The sequence below is a fragment of the Diabrotica undecimpunctata genome, chromosome 11, assembly GCF_040954645.1.
Source record: "Diabrotica undecimpunctata isolate CICGRU chromosome 11, icDiaUnde3, whole genome shotgun sequence".
In the NCBI taxonomy this organism is placed as follows: Eukaryota; Metazoa; Arthropoda; class Insecta; order Coleoptera; family Chrysomelidae; genus Diabrotica; species Diabrotica undecimpunctata.
This window is the reverse complement of record NC_092813.1, coordinates 33,603,623-33,617,999: the sequence shown is the minus strand read 5'-3', so window position 1 is coordinate 33,617,999 and position 14,377 is coordinate 33,603,623. Positions and strand designations below refer to the sequence as shown.

The following is a 14,377-nucleotide window of genomic DNA, read 5'->3' as shown; positions in this document are numbered from 1 at the left end:
TGTGTTTAAATTTTTCAAAAATATTTGTTAGTTTTCTCATGATTCGAAAAAAATGATTGTATTTAAAAAGCATTGGCCCGAAATTTTGCGCCTACGCTCTTAAACGAAACAAAGAAATTGCTAAAAATCTTAAAATTACAACAGAACAAGACTTCAAAATTGCATAAACATGGTTGCAAATAAACAAACTTACATTAAATTATGAAAAAACTAAATAGGTACTCATCTACTTTTTACTATATACAAAAGTTGTCTGCCAATTTTTAATTCGTTTCGTTTAATATGATTTTTTAACTTAAATGTACACAAACCTAAAACGATAATCTTCTTTGGTGGTTCTTTGATATCTTCACCGTGGTCAATTGTGTTTGTCGTATTATATGCAAATATTGAAGGTACTGCGTCATGCGCCAATGTTTTTCTTCTATTTCCTTTTACAATAACATTATCTTCAAAATGCAGTTCACAAATCCTATAATTATTATAAAGTGAATCCATTTTGAATAAAAAATCTTCTCGTCTGCAAGCTTCTATCCACACTTTGGCACTACAAATTTTTAACAGAACAAATTTTAAACAAAGAACTTTTTCTGTATTTATAAATAATACTTTATTACTTACAACTATAAGAGTATTAGTATATGCTAAGTATATTGTAAGTAATGAAATATTTAAATTTTGTCAATATCTAATCTCAATAAATTTACAGTTTTCTCCTAAGTCACAAAAATGTCACTAAATATTGAGATATACAACAAATAAAGTTTTAATATTTTTCATTTGTAATTCCCATTTAAAACTCCTAAATGTTTTATGTACTTCGATCCATATATTTGATCTTTTTTATTTATATTTAAGGAATTAAAAATTGGCAGAAAACTTTTGTATATAGCAAAAAGTAGATGAGTACCTATTTAGTTTTTTCATAATTTAATGTAAGTTTGTTTATTTGCAACCATGTTTTTGCAATTTTAAAGTCTTGTTCTGTTGTAATTTTAAGATTTTCCCAATTATCGGTCTAATTATGTTTCCAAAAATTTTTAGTTTGAGCATTTTAGTAATTTCTTTGTTTCGTTTAAGAGCGTAGGCTTTTTAACATTTTTTTGGATTCCTGAGAAAACTAACAAATATTTTTGAAACATTTAAACACAGAATGAAATATTACATTATTCCCGAGGGCCGAAAGTCACTTAAAATAAACAAAAAGTTTTTTGAATGAGACATTTGAAATTAAAAATCACACCAAGTTTTCTCTTTTTTTTTCACCCCTGTAACTTATTAAAATAAACATTATAAAAGTTTTCAGGGACTTTTGGCCATCAGTAATAATGTAGTCTTTTATTCTGCGTTTAAATTTTTTTAAAATACTTATTAGTTTTTTCAGGATTCGAAAAAAATGAATACATTTAAAAAAACATTGGCCCGAAATTTTGCGCCTACGCTCTTAAATCAAATATTCTCGTGTATAAAACCCTCTATATATTTTTATTTCCTAAAAATACTATATTCGTATTGTTCTTCCAGCATCTGCAAGAAAAAAACATAAACGCTGAAGATCTTATGCAGTTTCACTACATTATACACCAAGAAAAAAAATTGAATTTCAAAATGTCATGAAAGTGGTAGTTTCGATTGTAAATTTCATAAAATCACGAGGACTCAATCACAGACAATTCAAACAATTCCTTGATGACATCGAAAGCGAATACGGAGATTTACTGTATTATACAGAAGTAAGGTGGCTAAGTCGTGGATTGACACTGGAACGATTTCTAAATTTAATAGCAGAAATTGGAATATTTCTGGCGGAAAAGCAAAGGGATGTCCCGGAACTTAAAAATCCTGATTGGTTGTGTGATTTGGCTTTTTTAGTTGACATTACAAATCATTTGAATGTCTTGAACACACGGCTTCAAGGCAAAAATCAACTGATATCCCAGCTCTACGCTCATGTATCATCCTTTCAATGCAAGCTGACACTTTTCAGATCACAGTTGAATTCTGGAAATTACAATCATTTTCCGAATTATAAGAAAATGGCTGAAAAATTCAACAAAACTGCGATTAATTTCAGTTATGTAGAAAAGCTAGATATTTTGATTCAATCTTTTCAAGAAAGATTTTCGGAGTTTAAAAAAGTAAAACCTCTGTTGGACATATTCAGCAATCCTTTCACGATTTCAGTTGAAAATGCGCCGGAGTCAATGCAGTAAGAAATTATCGACATTCAAAACGACCAAGATTTACGCAACAAATTCAACGAAGGAGACTTGACTGCATTGATAAAAATATGTACGAAGAGTTGCGCATAAACGCTCTGAAATGTGCCAGCTTCTTTGGTTCTACCTATATATGTGAACAAACTTTTTCAATACTAAATAATATTAAAACAAAAAATCGAAACCGCCTTGCAAATGAAAGTTTGGAAGCAGTTTTACGTGTTGCTACAAATAAATTTGAGTCAAATATAAAAAAGATTGAAAGCACTATGCAGTACCACGCTTCAAATTAATAAATTATTTTTCAATTTTAATAAATTATTATCAATTCTTTATTGTCTTTAATTACCTATACTTCTGGCGGCCGGCCCGCCATCAGTTCATGATTTGCCCGAGTGGCTCCTAGTCTTAAAGTATGTGCCTCCCTGCTCTACCGTATTCTTCCTCTGATAATGCTTCCTTATAAGTTTAGCTGTAATGGATGAATACCAACGGAGACAACACGCGTCCATTTCTAATTTTTTTTTATTCCCTATATTTTCTGTTTCGACGTTTTACAACATAACAATTCCTCTATTATTTTAGTAGATATTAACTATAATAAGTATATCTTGACTATACACATTATTTTTTAAGTGTTTCTACAAGTTTTTGATGTCGCACTCTGTCGAATGTCTTCGAATATTCCATATAGCAGACATATAAATCCTGGTTTATATTTGAACGTCTTTTTGTGAACACATTAAAAGAGAAAAGTATTTCTCTATTATCCTTTCCTTTTCTGAATCCAAACTGGGTATATCTTATTTTACTTTTTTGTACAGTATTTTCAGGTGTGTGGCTTATCATATTAGTATATCAAGGATAGTGTTCTGTACTGCGAATATTCTGTCGCATGTGCTGCCTTCGGTAGTGTTACAAATATGACAACATCCATTCTTGGAGAATCACTGCTGCGATTGAATATGTCTGAGAGTACATGCAGAGTTTCATCGTCAATGTACTTAATTAGCTTAGCGGGTACATCATATGATTCTACTAGTTTTCTGTTTTTTGCATGTCTAGTCTTTTTTTTTTAATTCTCTTTTTATTGTCTATAAAATAATTTAACCATCATTATTTTTGAGTATTCCATAATGTCTTTAGTTATTTGTTAATTCCTTTATTTTTTTGTGCATCTTAAAGCTGTTGTATCTTCTATAAGAGTGCTCTATTTCAATGCATTGATTTGTTATCCATTTCTCTTTGGCTTTATTTTTCAATGAATTTCACACTTTAAGAAGATATGTTTTCGCTACAGAGAATCATTGGGGAAATAGCATCTATAGTAATACAGTGCTTAGGTTAAAGGTTGTTTCATCTTTTGTTACTAGGTTTCTGCCATAAGGTATATTTTTCTTTTGATTTATTAGATGACTAATCAGAAACCATGCAGATATAGCTTAATTTTAGGAGTTACTCATGTTGCTCGTGTTTCTTTAGTCAATGCTTACTTTTTTTGTGTTTAACGAGAACACTTTTGTTTCTTGGGAAAACATCAAGTGACTTACCTATACAGGGTGTTTCAAAAAGGTGTGTCATAAATTGAATCACGCATTCCGGGGACAAAAATAAATTGATTGAATCCAACTTACCTCAGTACAAAAGTGTACAAAAAAAAAGTTACAGCCCTTTAAAGCTACAAAATAGAAATTGTTTTTTTACATTGTCTCCTAAACTACTTGACATTTTGTAATAAAAATGGACACGTTACTTTCTTGTTCTAAAAAAATTTTTATACAAAAGAAATAACAAAATCTAAGCGCACAGAAAAATTTTAAGGGGGGTGTGCAGCCCTAAATCCCCCCAAACTTTTGAGTACGTTCAAACCAAATGAATTTTGTGGCATCATTAGTTTAACACATTATTTTTAAAACTTTTTTGCCTTATATCACTTTTTCGAAAAACTAGTTTTTTCCTAGTTGGCCATAAAATTACAATTAGTTTCTACGGATACAATAATTACAAACAGTTCCTTCTATAATAGTCAATAATTTGAAGCTATCATTTATTGTGTGAATAAGATTAATATTAAAAATTTTGATATTACAATGGCCTACACATTTCAGGAAATGGCAGATATGGATTTAACTTTGGGTAAGTTGGATCAGATTAAATTATGAATCTATAAACTATCGGGAATATCGTAGCTAAATATCAAGGAAATAGTGTAGCAGCCGCAAGGCGTTATGCAGTAAAATACCCCAATCGTAATACACCCAATAGACGATTATTTCTGACCATTGATCGTCGTTTACGGGAAACGGGTACATTCCAATCGCAAGTTGCTGGCAATAGTGGTCGTCCAATAATGGATGCAGCTGATGAAGACATTTTAGAAATTATTGAAGAAGTTCCTGGAATAAGTACAAGGGTAATAGTTGCTCAACTAAATGTTCCTCACGTAAGGCTTTGGAGGCGTTTGAAGAATCAGCTGCTTAAACCTTATCACTTAACAACGGTTCAAGAGTTATTGGTTGAAGATTATCCTAAAAAGATTGGATTTTGCGATTGATTGTTATTGAAAAACACTCGAAATGTTAATTTTATTAGAAATATTTTGTGTACCGACGAGGCTACCTTTAGTAGAAATGGAATAACAAACCATCATAACGAGCACATTTGGGCCGACGAAAATCCTCACACCAAAAAAACGACTCATCACCAAAGAACTTTTAAAGTTAATGTTTGGGCAGGAATTGTGGATAACAATCTAATAGGCCCAGTATTTCTTTCCAACAATTTAAGTGGTGATAATTATGTGCAGTTCTTGGCAAACGATTTACAAGAGTATTTGGAAGAAGTGAATATTGCACTAAGGTGAAATATGTGGTTTCTACAAGATGGCGCTCCACCGCATTACAGTAATGAAGTCCGGGAATACCTTTGCAGTCAGTATCCTGGTCGGTGGATTGGAAGGGGTCGTGACGCATCTATTTCTTGGCTACCCAGAAGTCCAGGTCTTAACCCAGGAATTTTGCTTGTGGGGGTTTATAAAAGAGAAAGTGTATTCTGTAACAATAGAGGATAAACAACAATTAAGGGTTAGAATAATTGAAGCTGCAAAATCAATTTCGTCAGAAAAATATGATTTTTAGCGCATTCGGTTTTCCGAATGTGTATTGAAGAAAATGGGGTTCATTTTAAACATTTATTGTAATATCATATTTATAGAGGTTATAGATATTATTTGTATTTGTTAATTCATTTAAGCCATTTATTTAGTTGCACGTAATTTTTTAAAGGTTAATGAAAAGGGCCGTAACTCAATAGAAACTGTTTTTTGAAAAAACTGATTTCTGTTCGCTGAGATTTTGTTGTTTCGTTTTTATGAAAAATGCTTTCAGAACAAGAGAGTAACGTGTCCAGTTTTATTATAAAATGTCAAGTAGTTTAGGAGATAATGCAAAATAACAATTTTTATTTTGTAACTTCAAAGGACTGTAACTTTTTTTGTGTACACTCTTGTACTAAGATAATTTGGATTCAATCAATTTATTTTTATCCCCGGAATGCGTGATTTAATTTATGACATACCTTTTTGAAACACCCTGTACGTTCTTAAATTCTTCATTGGTATTACATTAAATATATATAAATTTTTTTCTGTTTTAGTTGGATCCTTTGTATGGACACATCTCAACAATCTGATGACATCGGCAAAACCAAGTAAGGTTGAAGTTCAGAGTTTTCTGTCAGATAAAGATTTAGCAAAAAAATTTGACAGCGATATAAGAAAATTTTCAAGAAACTTCGAAGGATCTATGTATTTTGAAGAGTATAGTATTGGTAAGTAAATATTGTATAAATAAAGGTAAAATATAAACATTTATTTTTCCGTAACGGTGCATATCCTCCACTTTAAGTAAAATTCAAACAACATTTGGAATAGTCAAAAGAAAAACTCAATACGTGAGTAGCACAAACGGTGTTATAAATAACAAACTAAATAATATAATGTTTTCGGGGTCTCCTAATCATAGTCTAAAGTTATTTGTAGGTACCTCACTTCTCGTATACAATTTCTGGCATTACGAAAACCGATGTAACAACGATCATAATCTTCTGAGAAGCAACACAAAACAAAAGTAATAAGTGAAATCAGATCCATATAAAAATCCCAGCAGAAGAAATTTTACAGAAACTATATTATGTAAAAACAGGCGAGATGCTCTAATAAGTAGCATAATATAATTTGAAAGAATGAATGAGAAATACAAATACACATGTACAAAATGCATACATGCAACTGTAAAAGGAATTTTAGGGTCAAATCGAAAACAAAAAAAAAATAATACTAAACCTTAACGAAACCTTAGGGATCCATAAATTGAAAAAGAAATAAGACAAAAAAGAAAGTTAGAAAACTAATTGTAAAAAAATACGAACAGAACACAACATTCTTCAGCATAAATACTAATAAAAGTTAGAAGAAATACAGAACAGAGTGGAACAGACGATAGAGAAAAGAAATCACCAACAATTCTTGAAGTTAAAGACGCAGTTAAAAACTAGCCAGAAACAAATCACCACCCGGAATAGGTAATTTCTCAGCTAAACTATATAAAGAATGTAATTGGAGTATTGGAATACTTTGCACCAAACACAAAAAAGGAGATATCTTTGAATGCTCTAACCATAGAGGAATTACGCTTCTAAATGTGGCGTATAGAATATTCTCCACTATAATATTCCACCTTATGGGGCCACAAGCAGAACGAATAATAGGGAAATACTAGGCTGGTTTCAGAGGTGGTAAATCGACTATTCATCAGATTGCAAGCATAAGACAAATTTTACAAATAATACTGGAATATGACACAGATACTCATCACTTCATCACATATTTATATATTACAAGACAGCATTCTTCTACTGCACGTGCCATATTAATATTATTCGACGTTGGCGATCACCATTGCCAACTGCCACATGAAGTAATTGTCCTGCATTTGATATCTGAGTCCATTCACGATTTTTTTTTTATTCAAGAAACCTGTTTTCTTCCTATACCTCTACGGCCTCCTATTTTAGGACCCTTAAGCTAGCGGAGACACATTAGCGGAATCCAATTTAACCTACGTAATATTTTTTCACCCATTTTTCACTAATTGATTACCACCCTAATAATTTTTCACCACCAAACCAACCTTAAGGGGAGCGATTCTGCTGGCTTAAGATTCAAGCTAGCAGAATTCAAAAAAGAAACTTTTTGTTGATGGCATATTTTTTCACCCATTTTTCACTAATTTATTACCACCCTAATAATTTTTCACCACCAAACCACCCTTAATGGGAGCGATTCTGCTGGCTTAAGGTTCAAGCTAGCAGAATAATAAAATAAAAAATCTTTTTGTTGATGGCATATTTTTTCACCAATTTTTCACTAATTTATTACCACCCTAATAATTTTTCACCACTAAACCAATCTTAAGGGGAGCGATTCTGCTAGCTTAAGATTCAAGCTAGCAGAATTCAAAAAAAAATTTTTTTGTTGATGGCATATTTTTTCACCAATTTTTCACTAATTTATTACCACCCTAATAATTTTTCACCACCAAACCCCCCTTAATGGGAGCGATTCTGCTGGCTTAAGGTTCAAGCTAGCAGAATTAAAAAAAAAAAAAATTTTGTTGATGACATATTTTTTCACCCATTTTTCACTAATTTATTACCACCCTAATAATTTTTCACCACCAAACCACCCTTAATGGGAGCGGTTCTTCTGGCTTAAGGTTCAATATGGCAGAATTAAAAAAAAACTTTTTGTTGATGGCATATTTTTTCACCCATTTTTCACTAATTTATTACCACCCTAATATTGTTTCACCATTAAACCACCCTTAAGGGGAGCCATTCTGCTGGCTTGCGGTTCAAGCTAGTAGAATTAAAAAAACATATTTATAATATACCACAGTGTTTTGCCAGGTTTTTACGAATTTATTACCATCCTAGTCATTTTTCAACCCTTAACTACCCCTTGTGAAAAGTCAATAATTGTGTTAGATTAAAATTTAAGGAGAAATTTTTTTTTCAAATTTCAACCCCTCCGATAGGGGCTGCAGGACCTTGACGTTGGTTCGGAGGCTTAAGCTGACTGTTCAGACAGGGCTGTAGTCTGGCGTAGGAAGTGGAACAAGTATGTGTGTGTGAATGAATGGGATCTCCCTAATAAGGAGCTCTCTGTTGAATGAAGGTACCCCCTATAAACGGGCTAGGCCTAGTGAATGGGAAGTATAGAAACGTGTGAAACGACCACGCTAGAACAGTTCCTGTCACCACATAGCCCTCTGGGGTATCTGGGAATCTTTCCCAGGTATTCGAGAGACTAGGAAGGGAAGAACTGTTTCAGAGACCAAGAAGCAGCCTACCCAAGCTAAGGTGTGAGGTAATCGTGCCGATGGCTGTATGGCCACAGGGTTTTATGTGGTCGTGAACGATCCCCCTGGGGAACCAGGCAAACCCCACTGTATAAAGCCTTCCCCTGGTAATGCGGGGCTCTGCCAGGGGCGACCAAGCTTTCCCTAGCTACTCGTGGGAACAACATGTATACGAAAAATAAAAAACCAAAACCAAATTCTGAGGTTGGACCAAAACGTTCACCTCAGTCTGAAGCCGCAGATAAGGATGGACAGCAATGTTCACCTCTAATCTCGGCCAAACCGGAGGCTGGACCAAAACGTTCACCTCAGCCTGAAGCCGGAGCTAAGGACGAACAGCAATGTTCACCTCAAGCTTCGGCCCAAGCGGAGGATGGACAAGGACCACCTCGGGAAAACCGGCCAAAACGCCACAGAATTAGCGGCGCCGAGGCAAAAAGAAGGAAGAAGGCCAGAGAGGCGATGGGAAAAGCACCCACGGGAGCAGCTCATCCCTCTCCAGCCCCTCCCAAAACAAAGGTGAAGATGCCCACATCGGAGGCTGACAACGGTTCCACCTCCAAAAGAGGACAGGAACCAACAGCCCCCGGTGTGAAGCGCCTTCGCCCAAGTACCTCCACGGAGGGCACGCCGAGGAAGCATAAGAAGTCCGCGGTGGTGGAAACACCGCTGCGCCTTCCCAAAGCTTCGCCGAAGCTACCTTAAGACATCTTAAGGTTGCTATTATAGATAAGTTAAACCCGTATGGAAAGGTCACCGCCAACCGGGCAAACCTTATCAAACAAAGCCTAATCGAGGAATTGGACAGAACAATCTTGTCACCCTCGAGCAGCCAGGTAAAAGCACCCACGTTCAAGTCGTGGACTTACTCAGGTGAGATCATCAGAGTAGTCTGTGATGACGATGAGGCGCTTGCATGGCTGGAAAAGGCTACATCTGACCTCAAACTGTGGGAGGAAGCATCACTGGCTGTTGTCAGTCAGGATAAGCTCCCAAAACTTACCAAAGCCTCTCTATGGATCCCGGAGGATGCTATTAGCACCTCTGATGACCCAGAAAGAGTGCTGCGGAGGTTAGCGGCGCAAAATCCAGACATGGCAGTCGCGAGATGGTGCACTTTTCACCATGAGGTAAAAAAGGATCCTAAAGGACACCTGTTTGTCTTCGGAATCGGAGACGATGACATGGTTGTCCTTAGGAAAAGGGCAATGAGGCTGAGCTGCACGTTTACCTCATTGTATCTAAAAACAAGCACAAGCAAAGTGCAGGATACCTCCTCGGAACCAGGAACCTCAGACACGCGGCAACCAACTGCGGTTGCTGAGACTGAGACAACCCTGGTCCCACAGCAGGGAGAAGATCATCAAATGATGGTTGACGAACTCTGCGGAGGAAGTTCCGAAATAATTGAGGCTGCCCCCTCCTCAACTGAGGAGGAAATGGACACCTAAAAAGAGCCGAAACGATACCTAAGCCATGGGCAAGGATGTCGAAAAAAATAAGGTCACTATTATTCAATGCAACCTCCAACACAAAAAGGTGGCAACGGCAACACTATGTCGCCGCCTGGATGTAACGGAGGATGCAATAGCACTAATCCAAGAACCTTGGATAAATAAGACCAAAATAACTGGTCTTAGCAGCCTAAACGGTCAAATTTTCAGCTTACCAAGCAATCAACAACCGAGAACAGCAATATATGTTCCCAGAAAAATCAAAGCCTCCCCTATGGCGCAGTTTTGCACCTCAGACGTAACTGCGGTTAAAGTGAAGTGCCCATGGGGAAAGGGCAAAAATAGAGAGTTGATACTAGCATCAGTCTACCTACCCTCAGATGCAGCCACCCTACCACCAACAAGGGAAATGGAAGATCTGGTAGACCATTGTCTCAGTCAGAAGGTAGAACTTATTATCGGCTGCGATTCGAACTCTCACCATCTAGGCTGGGGCAGCAGAGATAACAACGCCCGAGGTAAGTCTCTTTATAACTATATTACTATAAAAGATTTGTATATCTTAAATAAGGGCACCGAACCTACCTTTATTAATGTTCGTAGCCAAACAGTCATCGATATCACGCTGGCAACAGCTGAAATATCGAATAAAATTCAGAACTGGCAGGTATCGGAGGATATTTCTATGTCCGACCACCGCTGGCTAACCTATAATATTAGTCTGGAAAAAAGCCTTATCAAATCGCGCGACCCTAAGAGGACGGATGTAGAACTCTACAACCGACTCTTAGAAGATGCTCTGCGGAATGAAAGGGCTTCAACTCCAGGAACTAATACAGAATTGGAAAGGTATGCGGTATCTATCCAAAACAAAATAAGCTATGCTTATAAAAAATCCTGTCCAATAAGGATGGTCCAGGAAAGTCGCAAAACCAACTCTTGGTGGTGCACTGAATTGGAACACCTTAGGAAGACAGCAAGAACAGCTTTTAATAGAGCAAAACGCACCAAACTCAAAGAGGATTGGGATTCTTACCAATCAAATCTCAGAGAGTTTAAAAAAGTCTGCAGACAAAGACAAAGAGCTGCTTGGAGAACCTTCTGTGAGGAAATCGAAGATTTCCCGCAGGCTTCCAGGTTACAAAAAGCGCTCTCAAAGGACCCACATCGGCATGTCGGCATACTAACGAAGGAAGATGGGAATAAAACTTCCAACCTTCGCGAAAGTGCTGAGGTCCTGATGAAAACACACTTTCCCGGTTCTAGTGTCTCAACAGCACCAAACCGGATGGAAGAAGCAATCATACCGTCAACAAACGACTGGCATCTCGCCAGAACAATGATTAATGAGGAAAAGGTAAAATGGGCCATATTGTGCTTCACCCCTTTCAAATCACCAGGGCCTGACGGCATATATCCAGCCCTACTACGGTGGGGACTGGATATCCTTCTGCCGCACCTCGTGGAAATATTCAGAGCCTCTTTGGTTCTGAGATATATTCCTAGGAAGTGGAGAGAGGTACGTGTGGTCTTCATACCAAAACCAGGTAGGATGGACTACACCCTACCAAAGGCTTTCCGACCAATTAGCCTAACATCCTTTCTGTTGAAAACGATGGAAAGGCTATGCGAGAGGTACATAAGGGATGAAGTTCTGGTCCATAACCCACTTCACCCAAATCAACATGCATATACTTCGGGAAGATCTACCGATTCTGCACTGCATCATGTAGTGGGAAGAATTGAAAGATCGCTGGATAATAAAGAATCCACCCTAGGTATATTCATAGACATTGAGGGAGCGTTTGATAAAACCACATTCCCAACTATCACCCAACAGCTCAACGTCAGGAATGTTCCCCTGGCCATAAGCGAATGGATATTCAGTATGCTCTCTAATAGAGCAATAAGCATAAATGTAGAAGACGTTTCTGTTAGAGGCATGGTTACGAGGGGCTGTCCACAGGGAGGGGTGCTATCACCACTACTCTGGAACATAGTTCTAGATACCCTGGTTGACCAACTCAGCAGCAACGGTTTCTACACAATAGCCTATGCAGACGATATTGCTGTCCTGCAAAGCGGTAAGTTTGAGAGCACACTATGTGAGAGATCACAAGTTGCTCTCCGACTAATAGAAACATGGTGCAAGGAACACTCACTATCTATAAATCCAAAGAAAACTGAGATGGTCCTCTTTACCAGGAAAAGAAGAATCACGGGCTTAATACCCCCAAGGATTCTAAACTACAGTCTAAATTTTTCTGACGAGGTGAAGTACCTTGGTATTACCCTTGACAAGAAGTTAACATGGAACTCACACTTAGATGGTAGAGCTAAAAGAGCATATATTGCCTATGAGCAGTGTCGACGAACGATCGGACGCACCTGGGGCCTCACGCCCAGGGTGATCGCCTGGGTCTACACCGCTGTCATTAGGCCAATGCTAACTTACGGAGCTATTGCTTGGGTACCAAAAGTGCTACAGGCAACAGCGATTAACAAACTAAACCATATTCAGCGGATGGCTTGCATAAATATAACAGGTGCCATGAAAACAACACCAACTGCTGCAATGGAGTTGATCATTGGCATCACGCCTCTAGATATATATGTCAAAGAGGTGGCGCTAGTGACAATGATGCGACTGCGCTCAGCTGGTGCAAACCTTGATGTAGGAATGGGACAATTGAGAACTCGTTTCTGGCGAGAAGAGTTGGATGCGTTACCACTTCTACAGGCAGGCTGCGACTCAATTGAACCAAAGTTTGTCTTCAACAAACCCTACAAAATTGAAACAGGACAGTACATGGAGACAAACGTGGCAAATGCCTATTGCATATACACCGATGGCTCCAAAATGAAAGAAGGCTCAGGATGCGGGATATACTCCAGATCACTGAACCTAAGAATAAAGTGGGGTACGGGCAAAAATGCCAGCGTAGTTCAGACAGAACTGACTGGTATCTCCATAGCCGCAAAAGAGATAACCCAAAAAGGTATAGCAGGTAAAACTATAATCATCTGCACAGATAGCAGACAAGCGCTACTAACCTTGAATAGACCACGTGTCACATCAGGTTTAGTAATGGAGTGTCACAAGTCACTAACCCAAGCTTCGGATGGTAATACCATCATCCTGAGGTGGGTTAAAGGACACAATAGGAATAAAGGCAACCGCATTGCTGACCAATTAGCTAGGAAGGCGGCAGGCCTAAGACTCTTAGGACCTGGGGATCTTTTTGGTTGGTCAACTACAACAATCGCGGAAATTGTCAAATGTCACTCCCATACTCAAACCGTAAAAAGATGGGAAGAAGGGAAAGGATGTAAACTTGCCAGGGTAACACTAAGTAACCTTGAAGAGTCAACATCTAAGAAGTACTTGGGAATGACCAGGAAAAACCTACGTTTGGCAGTTGGTTTTTTTAACTGGTCATTGTCAACTAAGCAAACACCTCCATACACTGGGGCTAGCAGACACACCTCTATGTAGGAAGTGTGAACGAGAAGACGAAACTGTAGAGCATGTCCTATGTGAATGCCCAGAGTTATCGTTAATACGAGAGTACGCGTTCGGCGAGTCCTGGCCAACACCTGCCCACATAAGAGAGATGTCTCCTGGTGACTTGTCCACCTACCTAGAATTGGCAGGATGGACAATGAGCTAAGGGTGACAGCTCCCTGGGAGGATGCACAATGGGTCAATTGTGGCCTAAGTGCTGTGAAACTTAACTCGCCCTCCCTACTCTACAGATACAGATAGAAGAAATACAGAACAGAGTGGAACAGACGATAGAGAAAAGAAATCACCAACAATTCTTGAAGTTAAAGACGCAGTTAAAAACTAGCCAGAAACAAATCACCACCCGGAATAGGTAATTTCTCAGCTAAACTATATAAAGAATGTAATTGGAGTATTGGAATACTTTGCACCAAACACAAAAAAGGAGATATCTTTGAATGCTCTAACCATAGAGGAATTACGCTTCTAAATGTGGCGTATAGAATATTCTCCACTATAATATTCCACCTTATGGGGCCACAAGCAGAACGAATAATAGGGAAATACTAGGCTGGTTTCAGAGGTGGTAAATCGACTATTCATCAGATTGCAAGCATAAGACAAGTTTTACAAATAATACTGGAATATGACACAGATACTCATCACTTCATCACATATTTATATATTACAAGACAGCATTCTTCTACTGCACGTGCCATATTAATATTATTCGACGTTGGCGATCACCATTGCCAACTGTCACATGAAGTAATTGTCCTG

The 14,377-nt window shown here is 37.6% G+C and overlaps 1 protein-coding gene across 1 annotated transcript in view; it reads left to right on the top strand.

Moving 5' to 3' along the window:
- LOC140452872 (apolipophorins-like) overlaps positions 1-14,377 on the top strand; it is a 100,967-nt gene that overhangs the window by 66,322 nt on the left and 20,268 nt on the right. Inside the window, exon 9 of the mRNA XM_072547207.1 lies at positions 5,874-6,047. Coding sequence (XP_072403308.1) covers positions 5,874-6,047 — 174 coding nt within the window. The remainder of the gene's footprint in view (positions 1-5,873; positions 6,048-14,377) is intronic.